General features: G+C 44.3%; 1 protein-coding gene across 7 annotated transcripts; it reads right to left on the minus strand.

Annotated features, from left to right (window-relative positions):
• Nucleotides 1-596: 596 nt before the first annotated feature.
• On the minus strand, nucleotides 597-14,805 carry LOC113881265 (glutathione S-transferase A4). 7 transcript variants are annotated; one of them, XR_003507984.1, is made up of 9 exons: nucleotides 14,662-14,727; nucleotides 13,600-13,704; nucleotides 12,749-12,959; nucleotides 7,742-7,793; nucleotides 6,045-6,177; nucleotides 5,059-5,200; nucleotides 2,933-3,064; nucleotides 2,034-2,163; nucleotides 597-1,197 (listed from the first exon to the last, which is right to left on the minus strand). XR_003507984.1 is itself a non-coding variant. In XM_027524154.1 (8 exons), the coding sequence occupies exons 3-8, from the start codon at nucleotides 12,920-12,922 to the stop codon at nucleotides 1,075-1,077; spliced, it is 756 nt and encodes a 251-aa protein (XP_027379955.1). In that variant the 5' UTR covers nucleotides 12,923-12,959; nucleotides 13,600-13,704; nucleotides 14,662-14,727; the 3' UTR covers nucleotides 597-1,074. The 7 variants fall into 7 exon arrangements, 6 of the variants coding, with proteins under 6 accessions (XP_027379955.1, XP_027379959.1, XP_027379957.1 ...); XM_027524154.1 differs by lacking the exon at nucleotides 2,034-2,163; XM_027524157.1 differs by lacking the exon at nucleotides 597-1,197 and having other exon boundaries at nucleotides 2,033-2,163.
• Between the last annotated feature and the right edge of the window lie 2,101 nt (nucleotides 14,806-16,906).

Here is a 16,906-nt window from a genome sequence, read left to right on the forward strand (position 1 = left end):
CAGTACTAAGTCATACTTTTAGTTCTGAAGTGCAAAAAAAACTAGAAGTCCCTAAATAACCATTTGGGTAATAACAGGATAAAAGTTATATATATTCATATTTTCTTACACTTATGTCAAATATAACTGGAAGGATATACAAAGGATAATGATGTTTACCTGCAGGGAGCAGAACTGAAAAGAACTGGGAGGCAGAGCTGGAAACACTTCCAACAATATAAGTTCATTTATTTTTGGCTGTGCTGGGTCTTTGTTGCTGCGCACGGGATTTCTCTAGGTGCAGCGAGCAGGGGCTACTCTCTGGTTGCAGTGGGTGAGATTCTCACTGAGGTGGCTCCTCTCGTTGTGGAGCATGGGCTCTAGAGCACATAGGCTTCAGTAGTAGTGGTGCGTGGGCTTAGTTGCTCCATGGCATGTGGGATTTTAGGTCCGGGACCAGGGATCAAACCTGTGTCCCCTTCATTGGTAGGCAGACTCTTAACCACTGGGCCACCATGGAAGTTCTTGTATAGCCTTTTGTATATTTTTGATTTTTGAACCATGTGAATGCATTATATATTCCAAATAATTTAACTTAAAAATTCTAGCAGCAGGGCAATGATTTGTAAATCCTTTATTTTAGTGAATATCAAAGGCATTCATCACTACCACGGATCTATTATAGCTCAGAGGAGAGTTACTATCTAGTAAAAACTCCATTGTTATTAGACACTAAAAACAGGAAGAGACTGGAGGGAGTTTAGAATGGGATAAGGAGAAGACAAAAGCTCAGGGGACAGACGATACAAGGTCCTACCCATCCCTGTACCAGGAAATGAACAGACAGAGCAGATCTAACTTAAAGGCTGATCTCTCCAAAAATATTTCAGAAGAGGTCCTGTAACAATCACTCACTGGACCAAAAAAACAGGTCGATGTTTCTCAAAGAGATATTAGGACATGAAAGACCAACTTAGGAACAATATACACAGCACCACGACAGAGCTGGATCACGGCAGCCTGGCTTCAATTAAGACACTACTGTGGACACATCAATCTCTGGGGGCAGTGCTCAGTCACAGCTGTACTGCTGTCCTATGGCATGAAGATGTTGTACACGGTTCTCACGTAGATGTCATCGGGGGGAGGCTTCTTCTTGCTGCCAGGTTCAAGGAATTTCTTAATTGTAGGGATATTACTGATTTTCACTGTGTACTCCTGAAAAGAGAAAACGCAAAAGTTCAAGGCTAAAATTGAACTTGAACTTCAAAGCTGCTCAGTCATGTCCGACTCTTTGCGACCCCATGGACTATACAGTCCATGGCGATCTCCAGGCCGGAATACTGGAGTGGGTAGCTGTTCCCTTCTCCAGGGTATCTTCCCAACCCAGGTATCAAACCCAGGTCTCCTGCACTGTAGGTGGATTCTTTACTGGCTGAGCCATTTTATGAAAATACGGTGCTGCAAAATGGCCCATCAAAGTGTCTGCAATAAATATTTGTTACAGGGATCCAAACAGAGCCATAATCCAACATCTGTTGAGGGGCTGATCTGTTGGTATTATTTACAATCTGCCACAGTGGCTGGGATCTAGACCAGGCTTTATGCAAATCCACACCACGATGTCAACTTTTTCAGAGACAGCAAAATAAAAAAGATACTTAGAATGGGATTATACTTGCTTAAAGAAAAAAGAAGGACAAAAAATACATGCTGCTGCTGCTAAGTCGCTTCAGTCGTGTCCAACTCTGTGTGACCCCATAGACGGCAGCCCACCAGGCTCCGCCGTCCCTGGGATTCTCCAGGCAAGCACACTGGAGTGGGTTGCCATTTCCTTCTCCAATGCCTGAAAGTGAAAAGTGAAAGTGAAGTCGCTCAGTCGTGTCCAATTCTTCGAGACCCCATGGACTGCAGCCCACCAGGCTCCTCCGTCCATGGGATTTCCCAGGCAAGAGTACTGGAGTGGGGTGCCATTTAAGTACCTCAAATATATTGCTCTAAGAAGAAAGTTTAAATAGAAATACTTTTAAAATTCATCAGACAGTACAAGTTACATTTTAAGGTTCAGCTTCCTTGGACATTTTTACTTCTATTAACAAATGAATTCTCTTTCCAGCTATGTGTGGACGATGGCCAGTTGCATTTTTGTAACGTAGGGTTCAAGACACCAGATATTCATGTAAACTGCAAAGAAGAAAAAGAAATCTGTTTTCATTCATAGAGTCAAATCTTAACAATTTTCAGTAATTGAGAGGAAAAATCCATTTGATCTGGTAAAAATTCTAAATTATATGGGAACTGAACATCCATTGTCTATAATTATTCTAATAAAATCTTTCAAAATAAAGAGGTCATTTACTTAAAAAGCTACCATTTACCAAATGTCTCCTGTGTACAAAGCACAGCCTTAATTAAGCATGTGTACAAACATTATACAGAAGTATTCACACATATGTCACTAATATTAACAAAAACTCTAGTATGGAATTTGTTCCAAGAGTGTAGTCACGCAGCAAAGTCGAGAGACAACTTCTTTCATGTGTAAACAACTGCTCAGCTCTAAGGGCCTGGGAACCAGAAAACCAATTTCAAGTCTGTACTTTCATTTCATTTTAATAACTAGAATCTAGCTTCCCCGATGGCTCAGTGGTAAAGAACCTGCCTGCCAGAAGCAGGTTTGATCCCTGGATCTGGAAGATCCCCTGGAGAAGGAAAGGAAATAGCAACCCACTCCAGGATTCTTGCCTGGGAAATCCCATGGACAGAGGAACCTGGCAGGGTACAATTTATGGGGTCACAAAACAGTTGGACACAACTCAGAGACTGCACAACACCACCACCATAATGAGAACCAAAAATATTACATACACACACACAGAGCCAATCAATCAACAGACATTGAAGGAAGGCCTAAGAGTTGTGGGTCAATCTTCTAAAACATTAGTTTATTTACCTGGAGGTGAGGGAAGGCAGACAGGATATTAGGAATTTTCTCTTCTAGAGCCAAAATGGTCTGGAGTAGAATTATGTCTGCAAGACTCAGCTGATTACCAACAAGAAACCTTTGTCCATGACCCCGTAAAACCTGCAGGGTATAAATGTTTTACATCGGTTACAATGGTAGACATGGAGAAACTAATATAGCTATGGAATCAGTGCAGCATCTAAGAGCTGAAACCATGGCCTTTTTCTTTTATCTTTTTACAAATAACATCAACTAAGAGGAAGTTCCCTAAGAGAGAATGAGCAAAAAAGGTGTAGAAATGACAGCATCCATAGGTCTCTGCTTTATAACAGAATGAGACCCTGAAAAGCAGAAGGAAGTATTAATTCTGGATATAGCATCTGGTGCTTTAAAAGGATACAGCTATTCTGTAAATGCGTCAGCAGAAAAGAATTAGTCCTGATGCATTCAGGAGATGGTGGGAAGGATGTAAGAAGTAAGCCACTGGTCCTGTCCAAGGAGTCTAATCTATTTCCCAGTTCTGTGTTTCTATGACTGTCAGGACTCACAGTCGTAAACTAGACACGACAGTGAAGAAGAAAAAAAAAAAAGCAGGCTTCCTTTAACATCTAAGATCCCCTGGAGAAGGGAATGGCTGTCTACTCCGGTATTCTTGCCTGGAGAATCCCATGGACAGAGGCTACAATCTGTGGAGTCGCAAAGAGTCAGACACGATGGAGCGACTAATATTTTCACTTCACTTTCAAGACCAAGAAAATTAAAAGAATGAGAATTCATCCTGACTCCCATATTGAGGGTTAGGTGCGGAGATTCACAGGAATAGATGGCGATTGGAAAGAAGCAAGGAACAGGGGGAGACCAGGGGAGAGCCCCTTTGCAGATATGTGTATGTGCGTGCATGTGTGTGTGTATGAGAGAGAGAGAGGGACTCTAAGATGATTCCAAATCAAACAGAGTGACTGGAGCCAGACTGGAGAAAGACAGAGTCTGGAATGTAGTCAGAGGCCAGAGTTCCAGTCCTGGCTCCCACCTTAGGCATGTCATGAAGTCTCTCTGTGGTTCTATTTCATTATGTGTAAAAAGAAGGTAACAGGATTGGTGGTCCAGTGGGTAAGAATCTGCCTGTCAATGAAGGGGACACGAGTTTGATCCCTGGTCTGGGAAGTTTCCACGTGCTGCGGAGCAACTAAGCCCTCGTGTCTCAACTACTGAAGCCCACGCACCCTAGAGCTTGGCAACGGGAGAAACCACCATGATGATAAGCCCACGCGCTACACCTAGAGAGTAGCCCTCATTCACCACAACCCGAGAAAGCCGGTGTGCAGCCACAAATACCCAGTGTAGCTATAAATAACTAACTAGATAAGAAAGTAATAACTTTTAGCCCGTATGTTTGGCGGAGTTCTGACGTAGTCTGACTCACAGGGAGACAGAAGCTGGCAGTGACCCTTATCCGAGACACCTGTTCCTCCCTCACCACAGCCCATTTCTGCATCATCCTATTTTACATTCACAAAGTTCCTGCAGGCAAGAGACCATGAAACCAAGGGCAGAAACACTCAGAAAGCACCTCTCTTCCTTCTTATCTACGTCCACGTCAATGGCCAGAGGAAATCTGCCAATTCCCGGCTTTTACTTGCTCTTGTTTTTTAACTGAGGCATTTAAAATAATCCTTCTCCATTGAGGAAAAGAGAGGAGGAGTTGAAGTTCAGTAAAACAGATACCGTAATGAGACAAGAAAGAGAACAAAAGGGAAGAGAAATAAAACAGCCACGGTTCTTCTCTTCATATCCAACTATCAAGTAGGATGGAACGAAAGAAGGAAGGAAGGAGCTGGCTTCTGCTCTCCTGTGTCCTGTACAGGGTGCCACCTGGCAAAGGCATGCAATGACAGTGCATACAGAGGTGAGCCTGTATCTTGGCCAGAGAGCACGGAAGACTCTGGAAGAGTAGGGGAGGCTCCAAGACATGCTGGCTTTGTGCTGACGCAACCGTCAGCTCTTTGGAACCCAGAGGGCTGGTCTTGCAGGGCTCAGCTTTTACTCTGCCTGAGCAGAAGAGGGGTGTTTTGTGGTCTGGTGATGCTGTCTCCACAGGCTTAGCTGCCACCTACCTTTTCGAACACAGGAAAGTATCTAATTATAGCCTTCTGGGCCATATTAGCCACTTCCTTTTGCTGATCGTCTGGTTTGAGGAAAGGATGCATGATAAGCAGTTCCAGAAGATCCAGGGTCCCCTCCACATACATGTCAATCCTTCAAAACACACACACAAAGCATTTTCTCAGTGGCCCCTCATTGGCTCCCACAGCTAAATATCCAGAATGCTTTTCTCTTACAGCTCGGGCTACTTAAATATCAAGAAGCATTCATCTCCACCTGTCCCTTAACAGCAAAGATGCAAAGTCAATTCTAGTTATAAATCAGAAAACTTCTTCAGAGAAACCCATCACAAATCTCGAAGTACCAGAGTCATGGATGTCCTTTCACCCATGCTCAGTATGGGTACAACTTCACATTTGTAAAAATAGTGGGTACCATTTACAGAATACTTGGTGTGTACGAGGAGTGGTGCTAAATACCCTACATCTAATATTTCATTGAATCCTACAGCATTATGAGGAATATACTATTAGAACCCTCATCACACTGGAAACTCATCAGGACACTAGAGCCTAACACTTTGCCCAGGGACATGATCCAGGAGGTACAAAGACCAGGCTCTGAGTTCAAATTATAAGCCAGTGCACAGTATTCTGGGCCTTGAATGTCACAGCAGCTTCTGATTCCCTAATACTCAGTGATAATAGATTTGCAAGAACAGTAAAAAAAAAAATAAAATCAAAACATTTAAGGATGCAGAAACCTCACCACACCCCAGACACAGTCTCTAATACCCAAATTCAATCCTTTCCCCTCATTTTTACTCAGACTCTCTGTACTGACTTTCCAAGTGGTCTTGATGACCTTTCTGGAGGTTTGTTCCTTGTTTGTACTAACAATACAGGACATGCAGTGGACCAGGGGGCTGTGGAGGATGGCTAATGAGCTAAGCATTGCTAGAGGTACAATTGAGAACACCCCGGAGGAGCCACAGTACAGGGTTCTCTCCTTGAGGTCTTTGCCGAAGAGATGGTGCTTGTCTGCGATGTAGTGGAGGATGCTCCGGGTCTGCACCAGCTTCATCCCGTCGATTTCAACCATTGGCACTTGCTGAAACAGCAGGTGGTTACCTGGGAACGGAAGCCCGGAGTTAGACGTGCTCTCTCCCCTTTCCCCCATCCCTCAAAAAATACTCTGCTGAATGGGGCCACAGCCTTAAGAAATAGTGTAAAGCTCCCCCAACTTCATTCAGGGGTGCTGATTTAGCCATAAAACAAGACTTAAAACTAGCATGGACATAAACCTTTCAATTTTCACCCCAGGAAAAACACTTAGTCTCAGTGTAAGGGGTGAGGGGTAACACAGTGAAGACATCTCTTTACAGAGCTGTGCTGGCCAATACAGTAGCCAGTAGTGGCATGCGTATAATTAAGCCTTAATTTAAATTGAACTTTTTATTTTTGTGTGTGTGTGTGTGGCTGAGGCATGCAGCTTGCAGGATCTTAGTTCCCTGATTAGGGATTGAACCTGGGCCCACAAGACTGAAAGCCTAGAATCCTAACCACTAAGCCACCAGGGAACTCTAAATCAATTAAAAATTTTAAAGCTTAATATTTTTTTTGGCTGTGCCTGTGCCATGGGGCATGCAGAATCTTAGCTCCCTGAGTGGAGATTGATTCCAAGCCCCACTGCAGTGGAAGTGCAGAGTCTTAACCACTGAGTCACCAGCAAAGTCCTAAAACTTTTGAAAAATTTAAAAGTCACTTCCTTCGTCCCCATGGACACAAGTGCTCAGGAGTCACGTATGGCTGGTGGCTCCTGCAACGGCCAGTGTAGAACACAACAACCCATCTGTGTAGAATGTCTATGACTGTGTCACTTGGTCAGTCTGATGATGAAGCCCAACGTACAGGCATCCACGTCCACAGCCCACCTACTGCCAAATACGCAGTCACCGGTCAAAAAGTCACTCCTTACTTTCTTCAAGAAGACTGTCTCAAACCCTTTACCTACACCAAACCCCAGGAAGAGTCACAAGCATAGCACACAGCCCAGTCCTGGAGGGCTTGAGGCGGGTTGAGGGCAGATGTATACTCAGCATATGCGCAGTGTCACTCCTGATGGAGACATCACAGCCCTGCAGAGCTGGTCCCTCTCCAGGGATCCCTGAGTTGGGCCTCAGGACCCTGCTGATGGCAAGGAAGGAAGCTGCTTACAGGGGTCTGGGTGTGGAGGGAGGGTGGGACCAGGAGTTAAAGGCAGGCCTTTCACTGCTGTCTCATCCGTTTGGTACTTACTTGAGAAAGCAGCCCAGTGTAAACAGGGACTTTTATCTGCACACTTCAAGCAGATGCTTCAGGTAATATGTAAGAGGTGGAAATTGAGGAGGGAAGGGATGAGGGAGTAGAAGAAAGAGGGGAAAAGGCAGAGGAAGGTCGGGGAGGAGAGAGAGATGGAAAAGGGCTGCTCAGTGGACAGAGGGAAGAACTACTCCCCCTCTGATTGGCTTTTATAGAACTACTGAAAATCAAGTGATTTTCTAGCAATTTCGGCCACTGTTCCCTCTTGCTTATCTGGTTTTAGGATACTGTTCTGGACGTTTAGTGTCAGCTGAATCTTTGTCCTTCCACTTAAATCAGCATTATCGACATTAAAAAATCAGCATTATTGACAGTAATACATTTTTATACTCACCATCCTGCAACTTCTGCAACTGTTCTTTTGTTTCTAAAAACTCTTCGTCAAACTAAATTAAAAAAGACACCCCCCCCAAAAAAGAAGGGAAATGTCATTATGGTTTTAGGACCAAAAATACCAAGTTAAACTGCCCAAAAAACAGACAGAAAGAACATACTCAGTACCCATATCTTGGTTTCTAAATATCCCTGGGCTCCCAGGGGTAAAATTTGATTCTGTTATGTCAAAAAGTGAGGATGTACTCAAAGACAAACAGATATATGTCAAAGCCCTAGCCACGTTTGGGACAATTCAAGTGATATCAGGCATAGATGAGAATCAGATCAGATCAGTCGCTCAGTCGTGTCTGACTCTTTGCGACCCCATGAATCGCAGCACGCCAGGCCTCCCTGTCCATCACCAACTCCCGGAGTTCACTGAGACTCACGTCCATCGAGTCAGTGATGCCATCCAGCCATCTCATTCTCTGTCGTCCCCTTCTCCTCCTGCACTCAGTCCCTCCCAGCATCAGAATCTTTTCCAATGAGTCAACTCTTCACATGAGGTGGCCAAAGTACTGGAGTTTCAGTTTTAGCATCATTCCTTCCAAAGAAATCCCAGGGCTGATCTCCTTCAGAATGGACTGGTTGGATCTCCTTGCAGTCCAAGGATCAACCAAAAAAATCCTTGTGTCCATAAATGATGATTCAAAAAAAAAAAGAAGAAAGAAAGCTCTCTTTTCCAGAATTAGCACTAATTAATGCAGAATTGTTCCTAATTAATGATAAAATTAGAAAACCACCAATTTTCACCCTATAATGTAATAACTGACTCTGATAAGGATCAAGATGCTGAAATCGTTGGGTCATTGGGCATAGAGTATTTACACAAAGCATCATCCCGCAGGTTACTTATTATGACAAAGAAAAAATGTCTCTGCAGATGTGGAAATCCCACCATCCACCTACCCAAGTGGTCAAGCTCAGTTCTCCACTGGGGCCACCTTGAGGCATCCCACGCTCTCTGCTGGGACAGTGAAGATACAGCGACCTGCAGAAACAGCATCCCAACCAGTTTAACCTGGACGGAGCTGCAAGGTGAGACGGGGGCGTATCCAGAATGTGCAACACTCTGCAGTATACAAATGGTCTGCACTCTTTCCAACCTCCAGAACTGTTTTTTTTTAAGCTCCTCCAGGATGCGCAGGTTTGGAAGCCAGTTGGGGGGGACAGACTTTCTGCCTTTGCGGCTCCCGCTCTGTGGTCTTCATCACTTGTCTGGCTCCCGTTTTCCTAGACATCCATCTACTTCCCGACTGAAAGCATGAGCCCTGCTCTCAAGGGCAAATCTTTATTTACAAGGGATTCGACTGTAGCTAGGTAAACCTCCTCTGAAAATTCTTTAGGCCATTTGGCCTCCAAGTCACATTACTGACTCTTCATTTCTCTTGGCAGAAATTCATACAAGAGATTCAATTCCTCCATCACACATTCCTTCTCTGTTAAGTGAAGAGTATGAAAGAAAAGAACAAAATGTAGATTCTGCTCTAGATGAAAAGAGACTAGAGACAACCACCAAGTGTCTAAATCTTGATTAGATCTTGGATGAGGGAGTGGTAGTTATAACTACTAAAGAGATACATTTAACAGCTATATAGACATTTGGGGCACAAGAGGCAACTTCTGAATTTGGGTTGTATATAATATGTTGTAAAACTGATGTTATTTTCTTAGTTGTGACAATGATATTACAGTTATGGGGACAATTTTATTTTTTTTAACAGGAAGACACATGCTGATGTCTGCAACTTACTTTCAAATGATTAAGAATAAAAAAAAGCAGAGACAGACGAAGGAAGGAGGCAAACAGCAAAATGTTAGCACCTGGTGAGTTTAGTTGAAAGGTATCCATTTTACTATTACAACTTTTCTGTAAGTTTTAAAGTTTCCAAACTAAAAGTTTGGGAGGAAAAGAAACACTGGAAAGTCCCTTTTCTTGTGACATATACAACATGCTCGAATATACTGATGTCCTTCTCATGCCCACTGAGGCCCCAAGTCTCTGGGTGGTTCCCAGTCGAGCCTGTGCCTTGCGCTGCCCCTCACCCCATGTCATCCCAGGAAGGACAGAGCCGCAGCACAGGCCTGGCCATTCTTTCGTCTACCTCACCTAGTCGACCAGAGGGGCATCAAGATGATGGGGTGAAGGCATGGCTTCTCCTATTCCCAGCCCTCCTGTGTGAGAAGAGGGCCTCGGTGCCCCTAGAGGCACTCCATCTGGCGCCCAGGAAACAGTAGCCTCAGGGTAAGAATGTTCTGGGCGTTTGAATGCTCAGGCGGTCAGCTGTGATGCCGAGGTGTTTCCACTGCACCACTGCTCTCACACTTTAATGAGCCTGATCATGTATAAAGCACATGAGAAAGCGTGTGTATGTGCCAGAACCCAGGCCCATCCCTCAAAGATTCACGTCCAATAGCTGGGAGAGACCAGGAATGTGCATGAAAAAAAAAAAAACAAGCCTTTCCAAGCAACGTGGATGGACCTAGAGATTAACATACTAAATGCAGTAAGTCAAAGAAAAATATCATCTGACACCATTTATATGTGAAATCTTGAAAAAAAATGCCACAAATGAACCTGTTTATAAAATAGAAACACGTTCAGACATAGTACACAAACTTATGGTTACCAGTGTGGGGAAGAGGGCGCAGGAGGGACACATTAGGGGTTTGGGATTAGCAGATATACAAAATATTAGTAGTATTAGCAGATATACAAAATAGATAAACAACAAGGATCTAATGTATAGTGCAGAGAACTACATTCAGTATCTTGTAATAACCTATATCGGAAAAGAATCTCAAAAATATTTATAACTGAATCACTTTGCTGTACACCTGAAATAGTATAAATCAAATATACTTCAATAAAATTTCTTTTTAATTCCTTCCAAATGCCTCCGATTCTGGTTTTTGACTCCTGGGAACATGTAGCAAAATGCATGCTCTCTCTCACTAGAGAAACTCTCTCGTGTCAAACTTTATAATACTATTGGTCTGTAAGAAGAAACTGGCACCGGAACAGGAGGTGAGATGGCGGGAGACGGAGGAAGGTAAAAAGCGCACGAGGCTGAGCTTGGAGGAGCTGGAGACTGTCTGGGGGCTGCCCCGGGGCTGTAAGGACAGACAGTGTGTGGTTTCTGTCCACACAATCAGCGGTCTCTGTTCCCTGACGGGGTGCTGGTCCCCCAGGGGATCCTCTGGAGACGTGCCCCCATCCACATCATGCACTCCCTCCCTCTCCACACACCCTCTTCTTCTGAGCGAACTGCCCAGAAGTCCTGAATGAGGAGTGTGTGGCCTTCAAGTCTTCTCTCTCTTTTTTTTTTTTTTTGGTTATTTTTTAATATGTTTATTTATTTTAATTGGAGGCTAATTACTTTACAATATTGTATTGGTTTTGCCATACATCAACATGAATCCGCCACGGGTGTACGCGTGTTCCCCATCCTGAATCCCCCTCCCACCTCCCTCCCCGTACCATCCCTCTGAGTCATCCCAGTGCACCAGCCCCGAGCATCCTGTATCCTGCATCGAACCTGGACTGGCGATTCATTTCACATATGATATTATACATGTTTCAGTGCCATTCTCCCAAATCATCCCACTCTGGCCCTCTCCCAGAGTCCAAAAGACTGTTCTACGCATCTGTGTCTCTTTATGTCTTCTCTTTTACACTGTTCATCCCCCCTCTTCACAAGGAGGATCTGACCGGGTTTGGGGAGTCTTTGGGCAAATGAAGCTCCAAGCAGCCAAGACGCAGCATCCAGGACACAGCAGGGTCTGAGGACTCAAACCAAGTATGAGTTGGAAGATGCTGACTCCTGGAATTAGGCCAGGCTGCCTCCCAGCAGGTGTGAGGCACCTGGTTACTGGGATGTGTGTGCTTTACATGTCAGGCTCTACCTGACACTGTGACCCTGGAAATCACGAACTCACCCAGCTGCTGTAGCCCGGCCCTCCTGACTATTGCAGACCTGACTGAACACAGATGTGGCTGAAAATGTCTTTGGGCACAGACATGGGAGGGATCCCTGAAACCAACTTTGGGGCATTGCTCCTGTAAACCACGTGGTCAGCCCTCATGAGGGAGGCCAGTCTTTCTCCTGGTTAGAGAACCTGGTCAGAGTGGACTTGAGACCCATGCCCCACACTGGGCTAAGTAAGTACCCTACCCTACCTGCCTGCCTGGTCTGGGGGAGGTGGATAATAGGACTCATGCTCCCTTTTGTTTAACTTACTTAGGGTTGGGTTGCTATGAGTGTAACCAAGAATCCTGACCCACAGCTGAGTAGGAAGCACAGAATGAAGCTAGGGAGGAAGGGATTCGGACAAGGGCTTCCAGTATCTACATATACAAGACAGCAACTGCAAGCTCAGAAGCACACAGGGTCAGACAGGTGACATAAACAAGCCAAACAGGCTCAAGTCAAGGGATCAAGAACTGTTGCCCTCTCTTCTCAACACAACTAGAGAAAGTGTTCTGAGATCATAGGGAATGGTGGAGACTACATAAACTAGAAAGGTCCATCTGCAGGGGCTGTCCCTCTTAGAGTCAGCAACGGCTGCCCTATGAAAATGAGGCCCTAGGAGCATCAGATCTTCCAACTTCTCAAGAGAAGTCAGAAATCAGAATCTGTATATAAAAATGGTATCAACTAACAGAAAACTGTAAAATGCTATGTGGTGAGATATAATGACAGGCAAGGAAACCAAAGCCTAACCAAACCAATAAATAAAAAACAAAACCCCAAACCCAACTATGTTCATTTATCACCTTTGGAGTTTGGTAGGGTAATGACTCATTATTCTGAAAATTGATAGAAAGAATCAAGCATTTATTCTGCTTTTCTTAAGTGAACTGTAATGTGCTTTAAGGTAATTAAGAACATAACCAGTGAACAAATACTCTTTATAAGAGAATCACAGTTCAACTTAGGTGAAATAACAGAAATAGAAAAATCACCATTTTGTAACCCCTAACAACGGTGATGATCAAGGCTGCAAAGACGGTGGCTGAAAGGGTAACAGAGGAAAACTTCATACTGTGGGAACAGGCTGATGTCAAGGAAACACAATGATCACACTCAGCAACGCTGAAAACGAGACAGGTTGATGTCATGTGCCCATGATGTCGCATATGAGAAACATGTTCACACTACCACTTTTGCTGCAGTCTGGCAGGGAAAAAAAAAGAGAAGGAGAAAAAGGAGCCTGGATTTGATCAGACTTCTGGATCCAATTAGTAGTTTACAGGAAACAGACAGAAGAGGGGAACAGGTTAAAATGAGAGTAAATCCATCAAATTCAGAATGAGGGGCATTTGACAAGCAGTTACTTCCACAAGTCGCCCCAGGAACAACCACAGACATGCACCCAAATCGTGACTACTAATATCTGTTTTATGTTTCTATCAAGAAACAGCTCCAAGAACGGAGCAAAAATAAGACCAAAACCACTGTGGGCCAAAGGATATGGGCATGCAGGGGCTTCAAGCCTGAAGTCACTAAAGTAAATAGGAAACAGATCTAAACCTAGAGATTTTATAGTCATCAAGTTCTGGGTGTAATTGGCAAATTGCAGGTTCATGCCTGTTTTCCTCATTATAAATACTTACTGGTGGTAGATCAGAAGCAAATGATTAAGGCTTAAAGTAAAAGAGAATTTCATCAACTACACTCCATTTAGAAAAAGAAAAATTCTTGAGAGGAAGGACTCTTCTGACTCACTGAAGCAGGTCTGTAATATTACCGGGAGAGGACAGAGCTCAACGTTATAAGACAAATCTGTGCAGAAACACCAGTATAGCTAGGGTACCTCGACTCCGGCAGCAGCTAACACCCATCGCACAGATTCCATCCGGCCTCGTCCGTTGGGATAGTGGAGCTTGGGTTTCGTGGCCATCACGGCCTTTCAGGTTTTCTGAAATACAAACGCAGCACTCCTCGCAAAAGAACAGCCTCAATTTCGCGTTCTCAGTCCAGTATTCAGGGGCTAACTGAATATTCAGGGTTTTGACAAACTGGGGGGTTCTGTGGGGGTTGGGGGAGGAGTGATGTTGTGGGTTTCTGTTTTTTGTTTTTAAACTGCGTTTGCCCTCAATCAATAAAAACAGACTACCATTTTAAAACCTTAAAAAACAACCACCACCTTTGCCTTTCAAATAGTTTCATAGCTTTATGATTTATTATTCTGGATCTTGGGAAGCGGGGGGCTATTTCCTGTAAAGACATTTGGGCTAGCAGCACAGGACTTCACAGAATCACCACACCATATACTTTGACCTTGAAAATCTCAGATTTCCCAAATTCGGCCTGTACAGGCCAGACCAAGGACCGCAGAAGAGACGTCCACACCCATGGAACCTCTGCAAAAATTCACTTTCACACTCATCAGATTCGAGCCTCACAGCAACAGAAGAAGGAGGGGTCAATTATTACTATTGTCCGCAAGACGTGCGTCTGCGGGCAGGGCCCGGGGTGGTGGCCCCGGGCCCTGCACACCCCCGTCCCCCCTGGACAGAAGCCCCCAGGCCCTTCTTGAGCCCAGGCCACCGCTCGGCACCCAAGACAGGCTCTCAGCGCTCCGCGCGGCCGCTCAGTCCGCGCTGGGAGACCATCAGAGCTTGCCTTCCACCCAGGGCTCTGGACTGCACAGAACGGGTTAATAAGGATACGCACGCCGACCAAGCAAGACCTCTCACCCCAACCCAGGGGTCCGTGTCTGCCGGGATAGGAACAGGGCCGCGGGAGCGAGACAGGGATAGACAGGATGAATGCGGGGTGATTCCAGGATGAGGAAGGAGCGTGAGAGACTCGGAGCCGCGAGAAACAAGAAGAGGGGGGAAGGGGAGGTGGGAGTGACAAGAGGGAGACAGACCTGGCTCCACTCGGAGTGACCAGAACCGCACAAAGGCGCCCAGCGAGCGGTCTGCAGCCCGGGGACCCGAGGGCGCCGGTGGGCGAGGCTCCAGAATATTTCACCAATAGAGACGGCAATATTTAGCATGCTCCACCCATCTGCAAGGCATGCTGGATGATACGCAAACAACTCCAAATCAAGCCCGTTTTAACAGCAATTTTTGCAATTTGAGGGAATAATTTTTAAGTGTTAGTTAGGTTTGGACCTTAGTTTAAGATATATTTTAGAGATCCGGCATTTAGAAAACAAAGAAAAAGTCGACATATCCTTAAAGACAGAAGTTTCTTGTAGTTTATATACTGCGCGAACTACCACGGTTTTTCGGATGTGAGGGCGATCTGGTTGCGACATCTGTCACCCCATTGATCGCCAGGGTTGATTCGGCTGATCTGGCTGGCTAGGCGGGTGTCCCCTTCCTCCCTCACCGCTCCATGTGCGTCCCTCCCGAAGCTGCGCGCTCGGTCGAAGAGGACGACCATCCCCGCTAGAGGAGGACCGGTCTTCGGTCAAGGGTATACGAGTAGCTGCGCTCCCCTGCTAGAACCTCCAAACAAGCTCTCAAGGTCCATTTGTAGGAGAACGTAGGGTAGTCAAGCTTCCAAGACTCCAGACACATCCAAATGAGGCGCTGCACGTGGCAGTCTGCCTTTCTTTTGACTATTTTACAATTTTTCTATTAATATGTAACATTATTAGAACTTAATTTCACACTTTGTGTGTGTAAAATGTATAATGAATGTTTATACATACTTACATATAATACGGAGAAGGCAATGGCTCCCCACTCCAGTACTCTTGCCTGGAAGACTGCAGTCCATGGGGTCGCACAGAGTCGGACATGACTGAAGCGACTTAGCAGCAGCAGCACATATAATACAATTAATACATAATTGTATATAGTTTATTCTTCATGTATTTTTAATTTATATATATATATGTATTTCCTCTTTCCTCCTTTCTTCCTTGACTCAGTGAATCCTCTTGAGCCTCTCCTTCATTTCCTACACTTTCGACAAAACTGGTTTAATCCACAGCACCTTCTTGGATGGGAGGAAGTGGGGGCCTTGGGGTAGAGGTGTCAGTGGGGCTACAACTATAATCTGGGTGGTAATTAAGCTAGAGCTTTAAAAAATATTTTAAGACTATCAAAATTATTATAGAAAAATTCACACAAATTTTAAGGTTAAAAATGTATGCCTCCAAAAGGCCTATTTCTTGTTTCCTGAGGCAGCCTCTCCTATTTCGCAGACTATAGATGTTGATTATTGTTTTCACCCAGGAGGGGTTCTTGAAATTACCTGGCTTGAGAAGCCTGTGCTGCTGATCAATTACAGCAACTGACAAGATCAGATTTTATTTTCTGTAGATTTCTCTGGCAGAAACAGGGAGAATGAACTGGGACTGTTCAGGGTGGGGAAAGAGAAACCTGGAAATATCCGTGTGTATTATAGTATAGCATCATAAATTAGAAGAAGATAGATAAGAAAAGGTAAGATATTAAGGGGGTGGATGGGAGGAAGAGAAGTCTAAACTGATGTCCTCTCCCTAAGCACACACACACTTTCTTTTCCATCCTCCTTATTTACTTTTCTGAACATTTATTGTCATATAATATACTATATGTTTATTTTGTTATCTATCTGGAATTTTGATAGAATGTAAATTCCAACAGGTTAGGGGGTTTTCATATTTCTTAAAATGTACCTTTGTATACCCTGATCCTAGAATAATGCTTAGGGCAGAGAAGACATTCAGAGAACACTTGTGGAAACAAACAATGAACGATGCTTTGGTTTCTAGCTCCATAGAGATTTGGGGGACATAATGAATGGGTTTGTCTTTTATTCTCACAAGCCACACACTTGTAAATGTCACTAGACAGTTGAAAGGCCAGTGGGAGGTTAGGGTTAGCAGATATAAGCTGTTACATATAGAATGGATAAACAACGAGGTCCTACAGTACAGCACAGAGAACTATATTCAATGTCCTGTGATAAACCGTAAGAATAGTAAATAAGAATTATGTATAACTGAAGCACTTTGCTGTATAGCAGAAATTAACATAATACTATGAATCAACTATACTTCAACTAAAAAAATAAAATTCTATTTTTTTTTTTTTAATTTAAAAAGAGGCCAGTGACAACTCAGAAGAGAGGACTGAGATGGATTAATCTGGCAGTAAAACAAAGTATCCAGAGCA

Source organism: Bos indicus x Bos taurus, chromosome 23 (assembly GCF_003369695.1).
Source record: "Bos indicus x Bos taurus breed Angus x Brahman F1 hybrid chromosome 23, Bos_hybrid_MaternalHap_v2.0, whole genome shotgun sequence".
NCBI classification, from domain to species: Eukaryota; Metazoa; Chordata; class Mammalia; order Artiodactyla; family Bovidae; genus Bos; species Bos indicus x Bos taurus.